The following is a 24,211-nucleotide window of genomic DNA, read 5'->3' as shown; positions in this document are numbered from 1 at the left end:
CGTGTTTGTCTGCCCCTGCTGACCTGTCAAGCCATTTGTTTGCTCTACACCATGCTAGGTACTCCAAAATCCATTGCTTCAAGGAAGGTTGATGGGTCAGCAAAACTGGCCCAGTCATCGAAAGCTACAAATGAATCTGAGGCGGGCTCCGTCAGAGCCTCGACAGAGGCGAGAGGAGTTGGACACGATGCCTGCAGTTTGCTTGTATTGGTAGGCCTAACCTCAAACGGAGGCTGATTTGCTGTCGGTGTGTTTGATGCCAAACACAAGAACTTCGTGTCGTAGAAAGATTTCGCCCACTTGGTCTTCGCAGACCATTTCGCAAAGGCTTCGTTTCTCAGGTTCAGACCATCAGGATGCGCCTGCGATACAGCATCATACCGTCGAGAAGCCTCGCCGAGAAGTGCCGAAAAGTCGACGAACTCTCTAAGAGCTTGGACATCCCAGCCGTCCATCTCAATGAGGCTTGCTCGCACGAGCACAACGAATATGTACGCAAACTGCGCGAAAACGCCGAATGGGACGACAAGATAGTCTTCGACGGGTAGTTCTAGGTATATCTCCGTGTACCTTTTGGCAGCATTCATACATTGCCACATCCCGTCTAGTCGCTGCCGTAGGTCTGTTTCTTTGACTGAATGGGTGGCGAGATTTCCGAATGAGCGTTCCCAGATCGCAGTTCGGGTACAGGCTTGCTGCAGACGCGACACTATCGCCGTCGCTGCGTTTCCAGACGCTAGCGCAGCCCTGTCGAGGTCACTCAAGAATGATTTGGCATATAGTTGCACCGGAGCATGCTCGCAGTCGGTAGCCATGGCTTCTTGCATGATGCGCTGACTCTGCGCTAGCTGCACGAGCAAAAGATCGCTTTCGTATTCTCGAGCTTGCGTTAGTACATCGACGCAAGCTGTAAGCCACGGAGTCCAGTGCAGTGTGTCGATTTTCCGGAAGGACGTGAATATCTGCGAAGTCAAATAGAACGTCCCAAGAACTGCACGTCGCTCGTCGTTCGTTATGACTTTCGCCGGCTGTGGCACGCCGTGCGCTTGTGACGCTGCCATCAAAGCCGCCTTCTCACAAAACCCTGGTGCACGATCGATATCCAGGTCGTGAGTGAGCGCCATGGTAAGATGTAGAAGTACCGTGTGGCTCGGCGGTGCGAACAGATGCGGATTATACCAGTTTCCAATCACTAGCATACCCTGTAGCAGATCAAGTGATTTCTCACCATTAACCAACACCCTCTCCGAAATCTCTCGTATAAAAGCCTTTACCATGATCTGTTGGGCTGCGGTATTATGGAAGAAAGCTACTATCTTAGTAGCCTGCAACAAGAACGGCCTGTTCTTGGCCAAGCTCGAAACATCGGTACCAGTTGGAAATACCACGAAAGGCATGTGAGGTGCCATCAGTCTCTGGTAACGATCGAATAAGACGTCCGTGTTTGGTTCGTTCATCTCAAGCATCGCGTCGCGAGCAGGAGTTGTAGTACCGACAGATCCAGTAGTGCTTGGAGTCATGATCAGCGGTGCCTCAAGTGATCCTTTTATCTGCTGTAAAGCAGAAGTATGCACTTTCGATTCTGTGCATGCCTCTGGCGCTTGCTTGCTGGCCAGAGCTTCGGTTATATCTGCGAGCTGTGCCTCGAGATGCTGCAATTGAGCGGATCGTCTACCCACAATTTAGCATAGTGAACCCGGAAATCGGATGCCGCTAGAACTTGACTCACGTTCTTGTTTTTGCCTTGCTTCTGCGTTTCGTTGGCTCACGAGTCTGGCAGACCTTATGTAGTCGCGTACATCTAAGAATATGTTAAGCTTTTTGAACTCCTTCCATATGAGCTTTCAGATTGAGAACTCATGCTATGTGATCAGTCATGCTGTAGTCACTGACCTTTCGCAGTCGCTGTTCCCTGGACGCCTCACACATTTGCTTTTCGCCCTCGCACAGACTGCACACGAGATGTGATGCGCATGAGTCGTGTTTCGCGACGTGGCTGTTACTTCTTCAGATTCTTTGTATGCTGAACTCATTGCGACTAGGACGTAGTAGTAAAGTATCGAGACTTTGTGAAGCAAGGGTAATGATGACAACGAAGTTGATGGCAATAGGTAAATCGACGTAGCAATATCTCCGTCCGTCTAAACTCCGAAATCTGCAGTATGACAACATCAATCTCGGCTCAACTTTCAACCGTTCAGCAGCTTCTCATGCGCTCCTCCATATCTTTTACCTGCGACAGGAAAATCCTCTTGGGCTTTTCGAAGGTCTTCCATATCCTCATCGGTCAATTCTAACAGCTTGCTGTTCAGGGTAACGCGTTCGATGTTGGTAGACCCTGGAATGGGAATCGCCCCTTGCCGCGCCACCCAAGCGATAGCGACTTGTGCCGACTGGAGGCCTTTGCTCTGGGCAATCTTCTCCACGGCCTCGGCAAGCTTGTAGTTCTGATCAAACACTTCAGGTCGAAAGCGATCGAACATCTTCGGGCGAAAATCGTTGGGCGAAAGATCATCGAGCGACTTGAAACTGCCCGTGAGCCAGCCCCGACCGACCGGACTGTACGCAATCACAGGGATCTCGACTGTATAGGTGTTATCAGCGTCTGATGTTCAAAGCAAATTCTTTCGCGGAAAGACGTACGTTCAGAGCATGCTTCCATGATTCCGTTGTGAAGGGGATCAGGTGTAAACAGGCTCAGCTCGATTTCTACGGCTGAGATGGGGTGAACGGCATGAGCTTTGCGAATGGTGTCTGCATTGACTTCAGATAGTCCAATGCCCCCAATCTTACCCTCTTTTACTAGCCCAGCCAAAGCTTTGATGGATGTTTCAACGGGCGTGTCGGGGTCGACGCGTGCTGGGGATTCATTAGTTGTTGCCACGAGATCGGCCTGCGGATGTGCTCATACCCATCTCGAAAATATCTATGGCTTTCGCGCCCCCTAGTCCTTCGAGAGCTTGCTCCACGGATGCGCGAATAGCCTCTGGGCTTCCGGTAGGACCTGTTCCATGCTTGAAGGCGCCCTTGATATTTATGACAACCTTTTCAGCATCTCGAGGGTATTTTTCGAAGTAGTAGCGCATCAGATGTACGGAGTTTGACTCCGGCGTGCCATAGTGAAGACCTCCGTTCCATAGGTTTGCACCCTGGTCCAATGCATTCTTCAGCAGGCTGATCTGATGTTCGCGCTCGAATTGAGGAAATGGAGCAGGAAGAGTCAAGCCTGAAGAGTCTGTTGTCAGTAGGTTGCGTTTGGAATGCTCAGGCAGCGTGGAACGGACCTAACATTCCGAGCCCGACAGGGCCAACTGGCTTGCCGCACACGCGTGTAGCTGCTGCTCTTCCAATACTCATGGCGGGCGATAAATAGTAAAAGAAGCCTTGCAGGCTGTCAAGTTAATAGTAAGAGACGATCTGATTGAGATAGATACGTATGGCTGGTAACAACGACCATGCTCTTATAGCTTTATTCTGAACGGTGCTGCGAGCCACAACACCGTCCGTCCCCGCCTCTCGAGCATGCATAATTCGGCGTCATTTCAATTTTATGAGAAAGTAGGAAGGGATTGTTGTTGCGCCGTTCCCGGTCCCCTTTGGATGTTCGCGGCCTGCTGGAGAGGGAACGGAACACAGCGACCGCGCGGTCGCAGCTCGGTGGGCAGTCGGCGCTTCGGGCGCTATCTGAACCTCCGCCCCCGTTCCAGCGGCGGCTCAGCACCAACCTAGCACCCAACCTCAACACACAATAAGTACATGTTACGGTCCTCCTCAATCGCAAGCAGGCGATTCCCAAAATCAGACCATTGAGAACTTGTTGTTCTTGTCATATACCATAACCCTCAGCAGCATACTCGCAGGATCGTCATCCGCATCCGGCTTATTTACCAGATTCTCCAACAGGACAAAGCCTATGTGCTGGTACAGTGGAAATCCCATGGGACTTGCCTCAAGGCCTACGTCCATGCCAGCAGCCAGAGCCTGATCGACACCCCATTGAGTGAGCGCAGTGCCCGCACCGCGCCGACGATAGTCTGGATGGGTTGCAAGCAGAACGAGGTAGTAATTCTGAGGATACACCTTTTCCCAATATTTCGAGTGGGTGTAGTTCAGCGCTTTCTGAAAGGCGATCATGCGCTTCAGATCGCCATCGCGCCGCTTAAACTCCTTTCCTATAAGCCAGTTCTCCAGAAAGGTGATGCAACCTGTCATGGCTCAGTATTGTGTTCATCGACGTTCGCGCGTGCATGCTCACAGTGTAGCGCGTTAAACACGCCCTTACTCCACAGGTCAGTCACAGCCTGCGTCAACATACTCTTCCCGTTTCTCTCCCATAATGCGAAAGCGAATATTGTCGCTACCGCTTCTCCACGATCTTCGCGTTTTTCATCCAATGACGCGACTTCTTCAGCCACGATTAACGTGATTTTGGGATGGTAGAGGTAGTGTTTGAATACTTGCAACCAAAAGAATTGACTGTCATCAGGGTACTGGCGCCTGTACCTCCAAATGAACTCAAATCCCGGGTCATCAGGTAGACTAGCGAGGGCAACCGTCGTGACACGAGGAACGTCGCGAAGTTCAGCAAGCCTGACCCTGAAGGACGGTATTGGCGACATGCTGTTTGAAGCTGGACGGGGCGGATGGCCGCCTGAGCTGGGGCGAACCCCTCATTTTATCGCCAGATAAAAGCCGCGGTACGGTACGCGGTTGGGTCTACAGGATCTTTTTGTTTCTCAGGCCTGCCACAGTATGTGTAGGTGGTCAGACGGAGCTGCAGCCACCTGATTGCAAGTCCGAGGTGATAGGCTGATAAGGTCCTCGGAGACTTGAGGAAGGGATGACCGCGTGCACGGGCCATGCTACCTACCGCTCCCCATCGATTGCCTCTGCCGCATTTTCCGCACGGCATCAATGTGAAGATGTCGGTATGGGATCGACTCTCTGTTGAGCTCGTTGATGAGGTAGCGTTCTTCGTCTTCCGATTCGATACTGTAGGCTAACGAAAAGTCCAGATTTTCTCCTACCTTGCAAGGCCCGTGACTGAACCCCGGTATTCATGGGATAAGAACAGGCCTATCCACGATTTTGATTACATATGTGGCCTCGGCGGTTATGACTACCCACATGTGCTTCACCGGGAGCTGGAGCTTCGGCTGGTCTGTAAAGCCTTTGACCACGCTATGACCCGTCTATACTTCCAACATAAATATGCGACATTTCACACCTGGGAGAACACAGCTACCTCGAGACTTCAGAGATACATTATTGAAGAAGAGGCTAAGTTTGCGCCTTGCATCAAGCGCTTACAGATCATGTTGTCTGAATCAAGACTGAGCCCAGACGGATTGTTCGAAAAGAGAGACGTCGAAAAGAATCCTGGGCTGGCTGGAAAGTTGGCCCTTTTGGTCGCGAACACGTCAGCCTTTGTCCCTCGTATCGAAGAGGCTGTCTCTAAGTTACCAACCCTAAAACGCCTTGTTGCTACGCTCGAAGAAAATTGGCGTAGCGCACCATTGGAAGTTGATCAGAGAGACGATGAAGACTATGGCCTCAAGCTTGATCTTAACTTCCTGCAGCTCATTCGTAGCAACATCGCGAGCATATTCTCCTCACCACGCGTACATCTTCCTTTGCTGACTTATCTTCGACTTACGCTGCCCTCAGCATACGACATCGCGACCATCGGCGCTTGTATTCAGGACGATATGGCCATGCAACTGCGACATTTGTTTTTGGAATACATCGATGGCACAGGGCCATTCGGTGATCGTGCGTACGATTTTGACGAGAGGTCTGTTAACGAAGGACACGGAAGTCCACTCTACTCCAACCTGCAAAAGCAGTTTCCAAATACGGATTACATGGACGGTATATGCACGTTGGTGTCGCGTTGTCGCAATCTCGAATCTCTTGGCCTGAAGGGCACTCAATACTGCAACCTTGAATCGCTCATTTGGCGACCGACGAGAGGGGGGCTCAAAAGCTTGTACATTCACCGTGTGAGAACACCTTCTTCAGTCCTACTTGCTCTTCTGTCCCCGTCCACCGGTATCTCAGAGTCATCGTCGAACTCTATAATTGTTTCGATGGAGCTTTCAGACGTAGACCTCCACGGAAGTGCATGGAGCACGATCTTTGATCACTTGGGATCTAGTCCGCTACTCGCCTACTTTGATGTGAAGGACATTCTGACTGAGAGGAGCGACCAACGGAGCCTAGTCAATTTGATAACAAAGGTTGATGCTCGGGAAGGTTACTTGGGTGAGGACCTACAGGACCTATACCGGGAGAGTTTGGACAGTTTTTTGAATGGAGAAAGTAATGGTTGAGGTTATAGAGTACATGAGTGCCATTAATCATATTTGGCTTGTCCAATTACGATCTGTTCAGAAAGCTAGGGTTTGCCCTGCCTCCTTAGTAACAGCCGCTTTAACGTTCGCGCTGCCCAATAGTTCGTACTTGTAGGGCAAGCTTTGCGCATTCAGTGTACCCTTGGGAGCTGTATTGGCGCTCTGCCCACCAAACAACACGTCCTCAACGACTGCGTATCCATCTTCCGCACTACTCTCCGTGTACACCATCTTCTTGCCACTGTTCTCGAAAACAGTGCTTTGAACTAGGGCTTGCGCACCCATGCGGGTGTTCACGCCTGTAGACTGCTCGTTGTAATAGTTGTTGAAGATGTGCGCTGTGCCGAATCGGAGCAATGGACCGCGACTGTTGACGCGGTAGAAGTGGTTGTTTGCGTATGTCACGCGGAGGTGGCCAGTGTCTTCAGCGCCGTTCTTGTCGGAATGGCCTACCAAGGTGCCTTTGGACTGCGTTATGTTAGCCGTCACGTATGGTTGCGGGGATGAGTATAAGGACCTACATGGTTGTGAAAGTAGGTGTTGGAGATAGTCACGAAGTCGGCAGCGTGCGAAAGATCGACCAAGCCATCGTAGGTGTCTTTGCCAACAGTCTCGTCCCCGTAGTAGTCGCAATGATCGACCCATACATTGGTGGAGAGTTGAATGGTAGTGGCATCGCCGTACTCGGCGAGTACCTTGCCGATCTTCATGTTGCGTACAATCACATTCTTCTGGCCTAGAATTGTGAGACCGATGCCAGTCAGGGCTGTAAAGTGTTAGTCAAAGCTCATGCAACTTGAAAGGGCTAAAGACGTACAGCTTCCAGTTTTCCCAATGATGGTCTTGTCCGAGCCAACCTGTACTTTTGCAGCGCCACTGATGGCTCCTTCAACTACGATGTTCAAAGGTCCGGGAGAGTTGGCCGCGGCCGAGAGCTGGGGTAAAGTGCTCACGGTGGTAGTAGGACCACCGGCTCCCCCTCTTGTCCCGCCGTTTGCCATCGCGAAACCAACATTAGCAGCATCTGTAATGCTAGCTCTCTTCTCCAAGGCTCTCGCTGGTGTGTCCTGATAAGTCGGGGTGGGCGATGCTGTGACTGCGGCTACCGCAACGAGTAGAAAGGAGGTAGAAAGCTTCATGTTTAGTACTTGCTGCGATGCGAGATGATGGCGCTTGGTTGTTCTGGCAGAACCCACGTATACGTTGAAGCTCCATTATGTATAATGTGTCGGCGTTTGGACCGCAATAATTTTCGCTGATCATATCCGTGAATCTCAAGGGGTGGCTTGATCTCCACCGACTTCATATAAACAACGAACCCTCTTAGGTGGGATTCCATGGCGAATGTCGCCGCGGAAACGCCTGCGTACATGGAGCAACGTGAATCATTCCGCGTGACCAATGTGTAGCTCGATTGGGTAGTTTGGACGTGCATCACGGCTGTGGCCGAGCGTTGGCTGATGCATGCGAAACATATCGGTCCGGAGAAACCCCTGGTTGGAGGAAGTTAGCTCAATCCGGTGACCCCAGATTTGCATCTATCTAGCATTACAATGCCAAGTCTGAGGAATATCGTTAGCTTAACGAATGTTGCGGGGAATACAACGCGTTGATACTGTTAATGTTGAATGAATATGCTTGTGGATGATGCGCATAGCCATATTCTGATTTTGGTGTGAGTTAACATCGCGACATCGACCCCGGCACCGAGCACGACTGCAACGATTGAGGCATCCTCGATCTTCAAATCCAGGCACGGTTTTCATAATCGGCGTTAGTACCTCCAACCATGATGTTCCCATTGCCATTGGCAACCGCAAAACCAGCGCAACTGTGATCAAGTCTCGTGCAGCCATCAATGACAGCCAAGACACTCCATGAAAGATCAATGCTATGCCATACAAGTCAGATTTGTTCTGTTTCATAGTCGATTGTGCGGGGTAAAGGAGCGAAGATGAGCATACCAGTAACTACTCTCACGTTGCCCCGTTGTACTTATACCAACGACAACGCCATTGAACCCGTGCCAACACACCGTTCTCGGTTCTCTACTGTCGAACTCACAGAGAGTTTTTCCGAGGATCCGAAGATAATTGTAGCAAGAAATGAGATTGTTGACGTCCGTGTAGGAGCCATCTTCCGGGCCGCACACCAGTGTGCTTTCTGAGCTGGCTGTTTGAACTGCGCAGAGTATTAGACGATGTCTACAACGATGCGACAGGGATTTGAGAGGGTACGTGCTCACCGCTCGAATCTCGCACTATTGGCAACTCAAGTAGGTCAGCTGTTGTAAGGTTCAGAGACGCCAAAGACGGGAGACCTGGTCCCGGGATGAATTTGGAGTGCATATCTGGGATTGCATCAAAACAGTATCCGAACGTCAAGAGGGAGGCAACGAAAAGGTAGATTGTGAAAAGCATGGTAAAGAGACAGGCGTCTCGAACATGCCAGTGTCTGAATTGGCCTCAGATATATCCTGTCACGCAATAGCTATGTTACCATCAACACCATGCTGTTTGTTGCCTTGGTCATGGTGTGACTGCTGGAAACTTGAAATCTCGCTTTCCTGTACACGTTGCATAGGTTAGCTACGGGTACGACTGAATTAGAAGAGCGGAACATACCAAACAGTGCCTCCAGAAAATGTTTATCAATATGAGTCTCCCCTGCTTGTTGCACATGATGGTAGACCGATCTCGCACAAGGTTACTGCGCATGGGCGCTATCGATTGATAGCCATGCGATCACAATTCAGCACACGCGCCCGGGGAACGTGCGTACCAGTCCAACGAAAAAAATACTAACCAACACGGTTACATGTGTGTCGTGACGATGTTCGGCTCCCGTGATTGTGAGCGAGAGTGGTTGCTGTCAACGGGTACTCTGCTGTTACAGTCACACCAAAATACTTTCCAAATATCCGACCAATTGAAGAAGACGAAAGAGAAAGGCAGAAGAATGGCGCTCGGATAAGTCTTGTGCGAATGCGAATTTAGTAAAGGCCGATGTATTCAGAAATAACCATGCGAGTGAGGATAATGTGATGCGACGTATCGATGGCTGTATGGTAGATGTGATATATCAACTCAGCTCGTGCTGACAAGTGTCATGCCTCAACAGTGACCAGGTGTATCCAGGGAAGCGATCGCTGCTCGCGGAGTAGAAAACACTCCTACGAACCGGGAACGAGCGCCATCGCGCCAAATAACAAAACAATGCAGGTGCAGTGGGAACGCAGTACCGACATGTGTCTACCTATCTCTGCCTAGTCTTTCCTCATAGTCATCCACCAACTCGTATGCCGGCCTAAACTTCGGCTTCGAGGCGCCGGTCCCGTTCCCAATTTGGGGCACTTGTTGCGTAGACGGCTGGCGTACGAGCTTTGGGTTTGGGTGAGTATCAGTAGTGCCGCCTAATGAGGTATATCCGCGGTCGTATAGCGAGCAGTAAGGTATGTTGAGGAAACGTATAAACTGAAGAAGGTCAGTAAGCAGATGATACAGTGTGTGCATTGCGCGTACGGTCCATATATCCACATAGTGCCAGTCTATGACAGGATGTATGCGCACAAAGGCTGGCCACCCGGAGTCGGTCGGGTCAAAGAACTTCAGATGTTGGCCATGCGGATCCGTCCGCCGTGTCCCCACCAGTATCGCCTTGACAGATGGCGTGTCTTTTAAGTAGTCGGCGAAGGCAGCCTTCATGGGTTTCGCGTATTCTAACAAGGCCAGCCAGTATATCTTGCTACTATGCGCGACGAACTCCTCGACCTCGGGAAAGGGGTGGGCGTCCTGAATGTACACGCACTGTACGGCGGTTTCGATGCTGGACGAGGGATTTGGGGTCTGCGTAAGACCCCGCCTGTGCATCGCGCAGAGGTATAGTATAAGCAGAACTAAACAGTCTTTACCGCCATTATACGATAAAGACAGCTCTGGTAGACTACGTAGCTGTCAGTCCCTAGCTTCCGCACGCCGCCTACATGGTCAGCACCAACCTGTACTTCTCCAAAGCCTCTCCTATGACCCTCAGCGAGGTTCGCGTCTGCTCCTGCACATTCTTGACGCGATCAGACACATCTGTCGCGTCGAGAAACGTGACTATGCGGTCATTGATGCGCGTGCATAGCTCGTCGAAGGGCAGCGGGGTATCGGAGACGAGGGGATCTGAAAATCCGGAGGCGGTATTCATTGCAACAAAAGTGCGCTAATCACGACATCAGATGCAGATGTAGGCGATTACGGTAGGGGTAGTGTCGACGATTGGTCGTACGGGGGTGCTGGTTCATGCCATGATGCGTGTGTCGGCCGTGCCAGGAGAGGCGAACAGGTGGAGGTAGCCGGTGTGCCTTATCGATAAGCGGACTGGATCCTCGGCACATCTCCATGCGGCAAGGCGGCGGCTGCCTCACCTGGCCACTCAGGCAGCGGACAGTAAGCATCGCAGCGGCCATCGGACGGGGCTCCACCACGAGATGCACCATGGGAGAAATTCGGTCTTGAGGCTCGCGTCGAGCTCTACAAGGCGATCTAGGCTGATTGATTACACCGAACGCGCATCTATGATGGTCTGATTCGCCGCTCTTCGGCCCTCGCCCCAGACCCTGACTTGCACTAAAGAATTGCGTGCTTTCGGCACGCGTTGTCATGACCTCTTAAAGGGAATTTTTCCACTGCCGTTGCCGCTGACTATGAGGACTGTCGCCGACGGTCCGAAGTATTACTACTGCTCCTCTCCCCCGTAGACATTTCCTTACTGTTACCGTCAACCCTGAAATCGCAGTCAATATGGGGTCTATCTCGACTGCAGGAGAGGCTGGTACGTCCCCGCAACCATTCGCCCCACCAATGCCTTTACCCCAACATGTCGCTATGGGAGAGTAGTGGGAGGCTGCAAATGCACATATACTGACCTGCATGCTGTGTAGTGGCCCGAATTGCCCACCTGGCCTCCGACGTGATCGTATCGGTCGTCCCTTCCTTCACAACCGAGTCCGAGTTCTCTGAGCCGCTGCGGGGACTCCAGAAGCACAACGCGCCCAGCGTTGTTTGCAAGACACAGCCAGAGGTATGTTCGCATGCTTACTGCAGCCGAATGGCTCGTACTAACTTCCTACCCAGATCCTCACTGTCCGCCAAAATGCCGACCCTCTGCTCTCCGTCTTCCAGCCCATCCGCTCGGGCAAGCTCACCAGCGTCACCACAACCTCGTCCATTCTCGTAAAGTCGATACCGCACCTCTACAAGCTCGCACAATATCCCGTCGTCCTCCACGTGTCAGTGGCGCCTTCGGGCTTCCCTGACTTCTCCGACATCACCTCGATCAGACAGTCTGGATTTGCCTTCATCCAATCCGAGACGCTACAAGAGTTGCAAGATCTTGCGCTCACTGCCCATGCTTTGGCCATCAAGTCGGGCAAGGGTGTCATCCACTTCTTCGATTCGGGCGCGACCGCTTTTAAGAAGACTGTCGAGGTAGAGGATGCCGACCTGGTCCGAAGCGTCATCGACCTGGACGCGGTGGCGGCATACCAAAACACCAAGTCGGAGGAGACCACACTATACGCCGACGATGGCAGGAATCCGACACTGTCCTTCGCTCGGAGCCAGGCTGTCAATGCCGCTCCAGCAGCAGCGCCCGTCAGCCTTCCCGAGCACCCCAAGTCGCTTCCGGCATCGGAGAGGAACAGCCAACGCGCCGATTCTTCTTCTGGCTCATCACAGCGCGACGCTAGTACGAGCGGTGCGTCGGTGTCTTCTGCAACCACAGTAGAGTCATTGATCTCTAAGCCCGTCTCATCCGAGGATATTTACCGCTTCGCCACACAGATTTGGGAAACCATCCGCGATGCCACCGGACGAAGCTACGATGCCTTTGCTTTCTCTGGCACTGGTAACGAGGAAGCTGCCATCTTCCTCTTTGGTGCCGACACTGCCGTCTGGGCTACCGAGTTGGACAGCGTAGAGGAGACCAAGGCATACGCCAACACAGCCGTCATCACAGCCAGGCTATACCGTCCCTGGCTGGGTGCCTCCCTTGCTCCCTTGCTTCCTCGGTCGCTTAAGAGGATCGCCGTGCTGGAACAAGTCCGACGAAAGACTACCCGATGGGGCCCTGTTCTGCTCGACCTTCTGATGTCGCTCAAGTCGACCGGGGGCGCCTCTCCTACGGTCGTAGGATACCAACTTGGCTACATCAACGAGGACACTGTATCGCAAGCAATGCGCGGCGTTTACCAGAACTTGATGAGCGAGACGCCTGTACAAAACCTCGTCATCGGCAACCTCGATGGACCGGAGCCCCAGGCTATCAAGGTCGAGCAACCAGGGTTAGAGAACGCCTACATGAAGATCTTGAACCAGGTCTTTGGTGAGAAGCTTCACATTGCTAACCAGCTTGGTTCGCAGCACGCCGGCATCTCCAACGAGATCTCCTCCACCCCAGAGTACGGATTCGGCTCGCTAGTAGCGCGCAAGGAACATCGTCAGCGGTTCGTGGACGAGGCTGCGGCTGCTTCCAAGGAGAACGCTTTTACCACACAAGCGCCCAGGGAGTGGCTATCGAAGTGGGCACTGAACGCCGATGATACCGACAAAGCCAACGACCTGGCCTCTGAGGTCATCGCACGCTTGGGCACCGACGGTTCGCCCGCTGCCAGTCAGCTGTTGTCATCAAAAAAGCTCTTCTACAAGGAGTCACCATGGTTAATTGGCTCGGACGCCTGGGCGTACGACCTGGGTAACTCTGGTGTGCACCATGTCCTTGCCTCTGGCGAGAATGTCAACATGCTCATCGTTGACTCAACACCATATTCCGAGCGCGCAGCCGCCGACGCTGCGAGGCGGAAGAAGGACATCGGTCTGTACGCAATGAACTTCGGCAACGCTTACGTTGCATCGGTCGCTGTGTACAGCTCTTACACCCAGGTTCTTGAGGCTATGATCGAGGCTGACAAATTCAACGGTCCCTCCGTCGTGCTTGCTTACCTGCCGTACGAGAAGGAGAACGACACGCCCCTAACTGTCTTGCAAGAGACTAAGAAGGCTGTCGACCTTGGTTACTGGCCATTGTACCGATGGGATCCACGCGCCGAGGAGAAGGGTGAAGAGAACTTCAAACTTGACTCGGAGCGAATCAAGAAGGAGTTGGAGGAGTTCCTGTCCCGTGACAACTACATGTCTCAGGTCATGAAGAGGCATCCTGAGTTCTCATCCAACATCTCTGGATCCTACGGAACCGAAGTCAGGCAACTGCAAAAGCGCAAGGCCAAGGATGCTTACAGCAAGCTTCTTGAAGGACTCCAGGGCGACCCTATGACCATTCTCTTCGCTTCCGACAACGGTAACGCTGAGAACCTAGCAAAGCGTCTAGGGAATCGCGGCAAGGCTCGTGGTCTCAAGACTATGGTCATGGCTATGGACGACTTCCCAATTGAAGACTTGCCTAACGAGCAGAACGTCATCCTGATGACTAGTGTAGCTGGTCAAGGAGAGTTCCCTCAGAATGGTCGCACGTTCTGGGAGACCGTCAAGGACTCTACGGATCTGGATCTTGCAACTGTCAACTTTGGTGTCTTCGGTCTCGGTGACAGTCACTACTGGCCGCGCAAGGAGGACAAGATCTACTACAACAAGCCCGCAAAGGACCTTCATGCTCGTCTGCTCACTCTCGGTGCTAAGCCTTTGGCCGAGTGTGGTCTTGGAGATGACCAGGACCCAGATGCGTACCAGACTGCGTACGCTGAGTGGGAGCCAAAACTCTGGGAGCAGCTTGGTGTTGCGAACGTCGAGAACCTACCCGAGGAACCGGCGCCGCTGACCAACGAGGATATGAAGGCCGCTTCAAACTTCCTCCGAGGAACCATTGAGGAGGGTTTGGCCGACACTAGCACCGGCGCCATCTCTGCAAGCGATCAACAGCTCACCAAGTTCCACGGAACCTACATGCAAGATGACCGTGACCTTCGCGATCAACGCAAGGCCCAGGGTCTCGAGCCAGCATACTCCTTCATGATCCGCTGTCGACTACCTGGCGGTGTCTCGACGCCCAAGCAATGGCTACAGATGGACGAGATCAGCACGAAGCTCGGTAACGAGACCATGAAGCTAACCACCCGTCAAACCTTCCAATTCCACGGTGTTGTCAAGGGCAAGCTCAAGCCGGCTATGCAGGCTATCAACAAAGCCTTGATGACCACTATCGCGGCTTGCGGTGATGTCAACCGAAACGTCATGTGCAGTTCTCTCCCAACTCAGTCAAAGTACCACGGCCAGGTCCAGAACATCGCACAGAAGATCAGCGACCACCTTCTTCCTTCCACCACCGCCTACCACGAGATTTGGCTGGAGGATGATGAGACCAAGGAGAAGCGCAAGATCGCTGGTGAAGCTGTCCAGGACCACGAGCCACTCTACGGCCCTCTTTACCTCCCGCGAAAGTTCAAGATCACCATTGCCATTCCACCTCACAACGACACCGATGTTTACGCTCACGATATCGGTCTCATCGCCATCAAGGGTGAGGACGACAACCTCATAGGTTTCAACGTACTTGCCGGTGGCGGTATGGGTGTGACGCACAACAACAAGAAGACCTACCCGCGAACTGGAAGCATGTTCGGCTACGTCCCAACCGATCAAGTGCACCTTGTCTGCGAGAAGATCATGCTCGTCCAACGCGACCACGGTGACCGCAAGAACAGGAAGCACGCCCGTCTCAAGTACACCATTGATGACATGGGTATCGATGTCTTCAAGGGCAAGGTCGAAGAGCTCTGGGGCCAGAAGTTCGACGAGCCTAGGCCTTTCAAGTTCCAGAGCAACATCGATACATTTGGCTGGCAGAAGGACGAGACTGGTCTCAACCACTTCACTTTCTTCATTGAGAACGGCCGTATTGAAGACACTGCCGACTTCCCAATGAAGACCGGTCTGATCGAGGTGGCCAAGGTACACAAGGGCGAGTTCAGGTTGACTGGTAACCAGCACTTGATCTTAGCCAACGTCGCTGACGAGGACCTGCCTGCTATGAAGGAGCTGCTCAAGAAGTGGAAGCTTGACAACACCAACTTCTCTGCAATGAGGTTGTCCAGTTCTGCCTGTGTTGCCTTCCCCACTTGCGGTCTTGCTATGGCTGAGTCCGAGCGTTACCTACCTGAGCTGATCTCCAAGCTCGAAGGCACGCTCGAAGAGTCTGGGCTACGACAAGACAGCATCGTCATGCGCATGACTGGTTGCCCTAACGGTTGCGCACGTCCATGGCTTGCTGAGATTGCTTTCGTCGGCAAGGCCTATGGCGCGTACAACATGTACCTTGGTGGTGGTTACCACGGTCAAAGGCTGAACAAGCTTTACAGGAGCTCGATCAAGGAAGAAGAGATCCTTGAGATCCTGCAGCCTATGATCAAGCAGTATGCTAAGGAAAGGAACGAGGGTGAGCACTTCGGTGACTTCGTCATCAGGAAGGGCTACATCAACGAGACCACTCACGGAACAAACTTCCACGACAACGTAAGTTCCAAGAAACCAGACCATCGGTGAGATGCATTACTAACACCCTCATAGACTGCGGAAATGGAGTCAGATGGCGAGTAAGCCTATCAGTTCAGTGTGAAGTTGGAGGTCTTATTGGATTTTGTCGCATCTCGTCGCTCTTATGAAAATTCATGAACATTTTCCGGCGTTGTATGGAGAGGTCTAAGCGGTTGGGAAACGTCTTGTCTATACTTTATGACTTATTGCATGATCAAAAGGAATGAATGATACCATAGCATGATCAATGCTTCTGTTCGTAGCCCTTACTTCCGTTGACTTTCGATCTGATGTTTGAGCTTTCGATGATCCCTGACCCTCCGCCTAACACAAAAACAGTAGAATTGACTGCGAGTCTTCCCCTCTTACGGGCTCAGCCTATCAATCTTCCACTCCGCCCCCTTCATCTTCTCGGTATTTTCCTCCCCGCCAACCTTCCTGTAAACAAAGCGATCATGCAGTCGACTTGGCCGTCCCTGCCAAAACTCCACCATATCCGGCACAATTCTCAGCCCGCCCCAAAACTCCGGCACCGGGATCTTATCCTTACCATCAAACCTCTTCTCCACATCCTCTACCCTCTTCTCTAGCTGCTCCCTACTCTCAATCACACTACTCTGCTGACTTGCCCACGCCCCAATTCTTGAACCACGAATCCTCGTATCGTAATAAACCTGCGACTCCTCATTCGTAAGCCGCTCTACCGTTCCCTCAACTCGAATCTGACGCTCCAATTCGCGCCAGTGGAAAGTCAGTGCTGCGTGAGGATTGCTTCGTATGTCGCTCGCCTTGCGACTTGTATCCCAGTTCGAGTAAATGACGAAGCCGCGCTCATCCAGCTCTTTCATATAGAGTGTGCGTGCTGACACTCTTCCGCTGGGTAGTTCTGCGGTGGATAAGACGACGGTTTCAGGCTGGTATACATTGTTGGCCTGGGCTTCTTGGAACCACTTGTGGAATTGATCGGTTGGCGAGGGGAGGAGGTCTTCGCGGTCTAGTGCGCCTTTGTTGTATTGGGTTGCATGACCGGGGTCTTCGGAGTTGCTTGTTGGTGCGAAGATCTTCTTCGCTGACTCGGTGGCTGAGTGCAGCATGCTTTTTGGTCGGTGTTGAGGATGTTGTGCAAAGAAGGGTGATGCGAAGTAGCGTATAAAACTCGTAGTTGGGACGGTTCTCGAATATCTATTGAGGATGCTTGTACACCTGGATGCAAGCATTGGTCACTTCAAGCTGTGGTAGAGGATTGATACGTTGACTCACTTCGTGGCGTGATCTGAGCGATGCAGTGCTCGGAATGAGTCCTGTCACGATCGGAACGAAGTGGGGTGACGTAACCAGATGCTAGCGCGATTGTCAACCAGCCACCGCGTGTCGCTGCGCTACGACACGAACATCACGCGTTCAATGCCAGCTAGTAAAAGGGATGAAACATCGAAGCTCTCGTGCATTGATATCGTTATCGTGAGAACGCGACTGCCTTCCGAAACTGCCGCCTTGAAGAATTTGAAGCTTTCCCACTTCAGAACGCGCTAAACCCCTCGTACCTGCCCGAACATCGACGCGTCTGAAAAGTACCAAACAGCCATCTTCTAATCAGCCATCAATCTCAAACAGTCCTCCTGTTCATCCATGTCGTACCTCACACTCGTTTTAACCTTCTTATCTCCTTTGTAGTGTACCCTCTCCCTCAGCAGCCGTTGTGTCTCGTTGTCGAACCCATACGTCAGCGTGGGAAGCGCGCCCTCTTTCCATACTGGTATTCTCAATCGCGCAGACTCTATTATAACGAGGATCACGTATAGGATTCCTATCGAGAGCATTGCGACCGGAAAAGCCATGTATGCCCAGTCGACACGCACGTGCGTGACCCAGCGTTGTGTGACGCCCTCCAGTCGATCGGGGGAGGTATTGCGCATCTGGTTTGTGAGACTACGAGCCACGTTTTCGAATGTTGTGGTCAGGTTTGTCGAGTTCCATAACGCGTCCACGAAAGTCGGTGCGTCTCTATCCGGAAAGGCGATCAAAGAGGGTGGTTCGTAGCCACTGTATTTTACAGCATAGCTCGTGAAGACGTGGAGATAGTCGATGGTACTTCGAAGAAGCGCGTGAGATATGTTCACCTCTTGCGCCGCCATTGAAGAGAAGCCGCCTGCCTGTTGGGGAGGGATGAGGAGCCGAAGGTCATGTCTCGGGAAATCTATCTTAGGGTTGTATAGGTCGTACCCGGTTCTATCAATGTACCTTTCGTCTTCCGAGTCCAGAGAAGTGATGGTTTTGTATATCTTGTGTGAGTCAGGGTCTCGAACAGCCCAAGACCCGATGACGTTCTCTTCGACTAGTCCGTTCTTACTACTGGCTTGGTAGATGTTCGAACAGAAATACAACGCGCATTCTGTTGCGACAGGATGTGATGACTCCCATGGTACTTTCGATTTGACCCAGTCATCAGCAGCTTTGATGATTTTGAAGCTCATCATCAGAGTTTGCACATCAGAATGTTTCAGAGTTTGGCGTGCAGTAGATCCAGTCTTTACCGTCACAAAGGTTAGGGGAGTTCCTGTTCCAGCACCGCTAGTATACTTATACCAATCGTCGTCGTCGTCGTCTACTTTCGACAACCCGTTGAAGTTCTTGATCTCAGTTTCTGGTAGGGAGAAAACGGAGTACGGTCTGGATTCGGATTTACGAAGTCAGTACATGTATCACATGCAGTTCGTACGGGGATACTTACCCTTCGAAGTGAAGATTTGTGTCGCCCGGGATAGTCGTCCCATTCGATCCTTTCGACCCATTGAACACGAGCGTATCAGAGATATCCTTACAAGAACTGCACACAGCCGCCGAGACGAAGGCTGGCCAGGTACAGTTACCAGTAGCGCAAGTAAAGGTGACAGTGTTGGGGGTGTTCGTGGATGCATTATAGAACCCTGCATTGACGGAGCTGACGATACCAAAGTCTGGTCGACTCTCAGTGTACGTGTATTGCAAAAGACCAGACGGCGTTCTGCTAGCACCTAAGGGTCCGCCTGGATTCTCGATTATGTGTCCACCGTCAACTCTCAAAGCTCGACCGATGGTAGCGTTAGAGAACGACTCGATATCGACAGCGTTGGAGCCTACCGCTATGTCATCGAGTTTTCCGTAAGTCGAGATGACCGCCTGGAAAAAGGGGTCGAATGCGACTGTACCTACACAAGCGCAGTCACGTCAGCCTGTTTCTGATGCATTCTGCAGCGTCTCACGTTAACCAGTGCCAATGGAGATACAGTGAAGTGCTGTAAGCTTGCTACCAAAAGTTGTGTGGGTCGACCATGTATGACATACCTACGGTCACTAGAGCACCCAACGCTGCCCAATGTCTGCAACTAAATCAGTTCTGTGATACTAATCAATGCCACCAGATGCCTTCACCTGAAACGCAACCAAATGAAGAGACGAGACCCGCCCCAGGGTCCTCGACTTGCTTCGTCGAATCTTTCAAAAGCCTTCACGGAATCTGATCTTCGACGAAGCCAGCTCCATTTCTGCTGTCCAACGCAGGCACTCATAGCAAAAGCCAGAGTAGTTCTTGCTACCGTGCCGAGAGCGGCAACCCATGTGTTGAGCGTGAAGATGAACGTCCAGGCTGTGATCGGCTTGTTGTTTTGGCCAATGAGGATGATGACTATCGCGGCGATCGAGGCAATGCTTGCAATCAATGCGAAAATCTCGAAAATCCATGAGAGCATAGTCTTGCGAAGTCGATAAGACGTTTTGCTTGCTTTCTCGAAATTCACAGCATCCGAGCTGTGAATCGAGACTGCAGTTGCTCGCTCGGTGGCAGGGTCGTTACTGAGATGACTTGGAGAGTTGGAGTGTACCAGAGGCTCTTGAGAAGCATCCACATCGTCTGCGACGCTATGAGTCGCTGCTGGGAATGGCATAGGTCGTCGTGAAGAGCCTAACCGTCCTGCCGAAGTTGCATACGACCGACTAAACTGGGGGGATATTGATCTTCCGTAGTCCATCTCGGAGTTTGTGCGTGCGCTAGAAACTCAGTATATAGCGAGTGAGAAAGGTGAATTGCATCCAGACGATTTTGGAGCGGAAGGCTGCTACAAATGGCTGAGTGAGCTGAAACTACAACAGCATAGAAAGCGCCCCAGGTCTAGTCAGCCACACCCATCGGGCTCTGGATGAGAGTTTCTTGTTGGACCACCAGTGGTGCCAACCTCAGCCGTGTGACCTCACAATATGCACGAACGGCAAGGGCAACTTCTGGCCCCCATTATCCACCTCCCTCTAGTGTGTCGTAAAGTGCACTTTACTAAAAAGCGGGCGAGAGCAGAATTTTTGCATTATGTGTATCTGTAGCAGAACAGAGGAACTCGAAGAGCGCTTGTCGGAAACATGTTATTGAACAGATAGGTACCTATGTTGGAAGAGAAACAGTCGGGGTGAGACAAGCACGCTTTCCCGCGGGGCTTGCACTGCCTCGTCGCTCCCTTTCTCGCACTCCCCTCACAGCGCTGCATCAATATATAAATAACGTCGAACATGATCGCAATTACCACTGCATGCGTCGGAAACCAAGCGAAAGCTTTCCAAGAAATCGAAGAGCGGGTATATACGTAATTCCACCTGTCTGAAGCCACAAGTGAAGTTTCAGGCGCTATAGATAGCAACATGTGTACAGCATTGGGGCCAGTTTGAACAAATTTACCTTACTAGGTGCCTTATTGGTCAAGTAGTCACACAAAAAGCAAGAGAAAGTTCATCGGTCAGCGATTGCTTGATCACTGTAGGCCGGATATTGATGAGATGGCGGTGGCCTGCAAGTGATGCTTGGTTTGGGGGCCATCCTCGCGAGAAATCGGAAGCCCTGGGGACCTCGGGAGGCTTCTGCCTTATCACAAAAGCCAGATGCACTACAAACACATGATCAACCACGTTCTTCTCGGTATCACATGCTTTTAACTTACTACGTAGAATCATATAGTCTGTTCAAGGCTTATAATTCAGATCGTACAATGCTGTAGGGCAGGATACCTCTTTGGGGGTAGAGAGATCCGATTGGGCCTTGGCAGAGAGGCTAAGGAAGGCCCCCACCTGGGCCCCACCTCCAGCCGACCCGTCGGCTTCCCGCCTTTCATACACCTACCCAGCAATTACCACGATGCGCGACTCAACTTCCTACCAGTACGATCTGGGTTCTTACCATCGCAAGATTAGCACTTCCAGCCCAGATTCGCAAACATGGTTCGATCGCGGTCTGGTCTGGTGTTATGCCTTTCACCATGAAGAGTCCGCCCGATGCTTTGAACGAGCTATCGGCGAAGACTCGAATTGCGCGATAGCTTATTGGGGTGTAGGTTCTTCACGGTTTCCCAGAGATATCTTGTAGTCCCAGCTGATCGTCACAGCTTGCATTTGCCCTCGGGCCGAATTACAACAAGCCTTGGGACTTGTTTGACGAGAAAGAGCTCAAGGCCACGCTAGGAAAGATAAATGAAGCGAACGCAAAGGCCGAACTACACGCATCCAACGCGTCGGAATTGGAAAGAGCCCTGATCGACGCTGTTCAAGTGCGCGTGCCGAAAGGTTTAGACGAAGCTGCGTTCCAGGCATGTAACGAAGAGTATGCCAAAGCAATGGAGGGTGTTTACGAGCGTTTCTCTGACGACCTTGACGTGGCGTCTCTATACGCAGACTCCCTTGTCTGTCTCTCAGCATGGAATCTATGGGATCTCAAAACCGGCCAGCCGACGCCAGGTGCTCGCTCTATAGAGGCTAAGACCGTGCTCGAAAAGGCTTTGCAGCAGGACGGCTCACATCTGCACCCGGGAGTTCTCCACCTGTACATTCATCTGATGGAGATGTCAGCAACGCCTGAAGCAGCTCTTATCTGTGCAGATCAGCTAAGACACCTTACCCCAGACGGAGGACATTTGCTGTAAGTGCATGCAAGAAGCCTTCGTAAAGCACATACTAACTCTAGAGACCTATAGACATATGCCATCCCATCTGGACATCCTTGTTGGCGACTACCGACGTGCCATAGACGCTAACGCACATGCCTGCCTTGCAGATGAGAAGTATGTCTCCGAGCATGGAGCAGAAAACTTCTACTCATTTTACATGATGCACAACTATCACTCGCTCATATACGCAGCAATGTTTGCGGGGCAACTGAAGGTTGCGCTAGATGCGGTCAACCGCATGGAAGCCTCACTGCCTGTCTCGCTTCTGCGCATCGAAAGTCCGCCCATGGCAGACTGGCTAGAGAACTTTGCATCAGTTCGGGTACATGTCCTGGTTCGCTTCGGGCAATGGCAAGATCTCATCGCACTCGAGATGCCATCGGATAGAGATCTTCACTGTGTGACCACAGCTATGACGCATTATGGCAAAGGTATTGCGTATGCCGTTACTGGCGACGTCGTGAAGGCACAGAAGGAACGCGACGCTCTGGTCGAAGCAGTTGAACGTATTCCAGCATCTCGGATATGCGGGGATTTTCCAAACAGGTACGATGCATGCAGTCAAACCATCCGGAATGGCGGGCTGTAATGGCATACTAACCCATGCAGGTCTAATGTCGTCCTTCAAGTTGGGATAGCGATGCTGGACGGCGAACTTGAGTACCGCAAAGGCAACTACGAGGAAGCTTTCAGACACCTTGAAACAGCCATTCAGCGTGACGACGATCTGGTGTACGCCGAGCCATGGCCCTGGATGCAGCCAACACGACATGCCTATGCCGCTCTGTTGTTAGAGCAGGGCCGAATAGAAGATGCGGCGGCGGCCTATAAAGCAGACCTGGGGTTCGATGATACGCTACCGCGGGCAAGGCAACATCCGAACAACGTATGGGCCCTGCGCGGCTACCATGAGAGTTTGATAACCTTGGGTCGAAAAGACGAGGCGGGAATCATTGGGCAGCAACTCAGGATAGCACTTGCTGTAGCTGACGTTAGTGTCAAGGCGAGCTGCTACTGCCGACGCAATCCTGAGTAGTGGGAACTCGTAGAGGGACGGGCAGTTCGTGATGACCCGAAACATTACGTTAGGATGGGATCGTCGTTGAACGCCTGTGGTTCCTGGCCAGTTGGGCTTCATTCCGTGTCCTCCGTGTCCACTTGGCCAACGAAATCCTCCGGCTGATTATGAGGACGATCTTTTATCTTGGTGCAGAGAGGTGCTGCGGTGTGAAAGATACAAGGATGGCTGGCCAGCATCGTCCGTGTTGATGTCTTTTCGAGCGGATAGATGCAGCTCGTTTCCATATCGGACTGATCTGTCCGAATCTGTCTACGATGTCAGTACGACTCGTGGTTCATCGCTCGTATCATTCCTTGGGCGTTCCCCTTTCGATCAGATGTCAACAGCCTTACGTACTGTTTCGGAGTCGCTTCCGTCGCCATCAAGGGGTTAAGGCTGACCCGAGTGACAGTTCCGCTACTGAACAAGCCGTCTCCAAGTGCCTTGGTATGCATTGCTGATGAGTCGTGTCCCATCTCCCAATCATCACCCAGTCATGCCTCGGTATCTGGAAGCTCAGTTTCACGATCTGCCGCTAACGGTCGCCGACGTCGTCCGCTACCCTGTAGCTTCCACGTGTCTTACCAAGATCGTGCTAGATCACCTCGCTTAGCACGCCCCGCCGGAAATTTCATCCCCAACAGAGTCACGTCTTGTATGCACCTGCGCATGTAAACATGCGTCGACTATCGTCCCTGAAGAAAACGCGGATCCCTCCTGTTCCTGTGCCACGCGACATTGACGCTTGACATTTAACCGGCATTCACCAATGTTAGAAATCAAAATCGAGGTCAGCCTGTGGGACTATAGCGGATCCACAGGCTTGCACACACGGGAACTTGAACACGGGAACTTGAGCACCGAAAACTCTGACGTCTGCAGCCAGAGCGGGCACTTGAATGTCGGAACGGAGTCCGTCGACGTTAATTGTGCGCGGGTAGTCTAGATTGCGGGAGCTTCACGAGCCGCAGTTCTCCATCAACAAATTATGATCGTCTATGATTCAGGCGGATAAGGTGGTAGGAGAACTCCCAGAACAGCAGCTGCGAAGCCGCGGGAATAATCGCCACAACATCCCTGATGTCCTATCGCAACGTCTGGGCGTTGATCAGCATGGCGTGCAAGCGGACCCTGCTCTGACATGCCGGCGGTGTTTTCCATTCCTGATTCAGTAGCACAGGGCAGGCCCACGAGCCGCCCTCCCCCTGGGTACCCATCGAATCGAGACTCGCTTGAATGCGGGCTGACTCAACTTGGCTGGTACCCAAGGGCCCGGGTACGAGGTATATGGAGCCAAAACCCGCTGGA

General features: G+C 52.1%; 8 protein-coding genes across 8 annotated transcripts; 2 read left to right on the top strand and 6 right to left on the bottom strand.

The window, feature by feature from the left end:
- Positions 1–44: 44 nt before the first annotated feature.
- J4E93_005072 (uncharacterized protein) lies at positions 45–1,520 on the bottom strand (the record flags this gene model as incomplete). The annotated part of the gene is made up of 1 exon (XM_049342995.1): positions 45–1,520. The coding sequence occupies one exon, from the start codon at positions 1,518–1,520 to the stop codon at positions 45–47; it is 1,476 nt and encodes a 491-aa protein (XP_049199995.1).
- A 669-nt stretch (positions 1,521–2,189) lies between these two features.
- Positions 2,190–3,357, bottom strand: J4E93_005071 (uncharacterized protein; the record flags this gene model as incomplete). Its single annotated transcript, XM_049342994.1, has 4 exons — positions 2,190–2,584; positions 2,644–2,859; positions 2,912–3,226; positions 3,285–3,357. 4 exons carry the CDS (start codon positions 3,355–3,357, stop codon positions 2,190–2,192), a joined length of 999 nt encoding a protein of 332 aa, XP_049199994.1.
- Positions 3,358–3,798: 441 nt separating this feature from the next.
- J4E93_005070 (uncharacterized protein) lies at positions 3,799–4,212 on the bottom strand (the record flags this gene model as incomplete). Its single annotated transcript, XM_049342993.1, has 1 exon — positions 3,799–4,212. The coding sequence occupies one exon, from the start codon at positions 4,210–4,212 to the stop codon at positions 3,799–3,801; it is 414 nt and encodes a 137-aa protein (XP_049199993.1).
- A 2,177-nt stretch (positions 4,213–6,389) lies between these two features.
- J4E93_005069 (uncharacterized protein) lies at positions 6,390–7,492 on the bottom strand (the record flags this gene model as incomplete). The annotated part of the gene is made up of 3 exons (XM_049342992.1): positions 6,390–6,821; positions 6,875–7,119; positions 7,171–7,492. The coding sequence occupies 3 exons, from the start codon at positions 7,490–7,492 to the stop codon at positions 6,390–6,392; spliced, it is 999 nt and encodes a 332-aa protein (XP_049199992.1).
- Positions 7,493–9,604: 2,112 nt separating this feature from the next.
- Positions 9,605–10,544, bottom strand: J4E93_005068 (uncharacterized protein; the record flags this gene model as incomplete). Its single annotated transcript, XM_049342991.1, has 3 exons — positions 9,605–9,826; positions 9,875–10,295; positions 10,351–10,544. 3 exons carry the CDS (start codon positions 10,542–10,544, stop codon positions 9,605–9,607), a joined length of 837 nt encoding a protein of 278 aa, XP_049199991.1.
- Positions 10,545–11,140: 596 nt separating this feature from the next.
- J4E93_005067 (uncharacterized protein) lies at positions 11,141–15,946 on the top strand (the record flags this gene model as incomplete). The annotated part of the gene is made up of 4 exons (XM_049342990.1): positions 11,141–11,171; positions 11,281–11,420; positions 11,474–15,862; positions 15,917–15,946. 4 exons carry the CDS (start codon positions 11,141–11,143, stop codon positions 15,944–15,946), a joined length of 4,590 nt encoding a protein of 1,529 aa, XP_049199990.1.
- Positions 15,947–16,248: 302 nt separating this feature from the next.
- J4E93_005066 (uncharacterized protein) lies at positions 16,249–16,977 on the bottom strand (the record flags this gene model as incomplete). Its single annotated transcript, XM_049342989.1, has 1 exon — positions 16,249–16,977. One exon carries the CDS (start codon positions 16,975–16,977, stop codon positions 16,249–16,251), a length of 729 nt encoding a protein of 242 aa, XP_049199989.1.
- A 4,061-nt stretch (positions 16,978–21,038) lies between these two features.
- On the top strand, positions 21,039–22,879 carry J4E93_005065 (uncharacterized protein; the record flags this gene model as incomplete). The annotated part of the gene is made up of 4 exons (XM_049342988.1): positions 21,039–21,230; positions 21,286–21,815; positions 21,871–22,389; positions 22,453–22,879. The coding sequence occupies 4 exons, from the start codon at positions 21,039–21,041 to the stop codon at positions 22,877–22,879; spliced, it is 1,668 nt and encodes a 555-aa protein (XP_049199988.1).
- Positions 22,880–24,211: the final 1,332 nt, after the last annotated feature.

This window comes from Alternaria ventricosa (assembly GCF_023758065.1).
Source record: "Alternaria ventricosa strain BMP 2768 chromosome Unknown scaffold_7, whole genome shotgun sequence".
Taxonomy (NCBI): domain Eukaryota; kingdom Fungi; phylum Ascomycota; class Dothideomycetes; order Pleosporales; family Pleosporaceae; genus Alternaria; species Alternaria ventricosa.
This window is presented reverse-complemented; position numbering and strand designations above follow the sequence as displayed.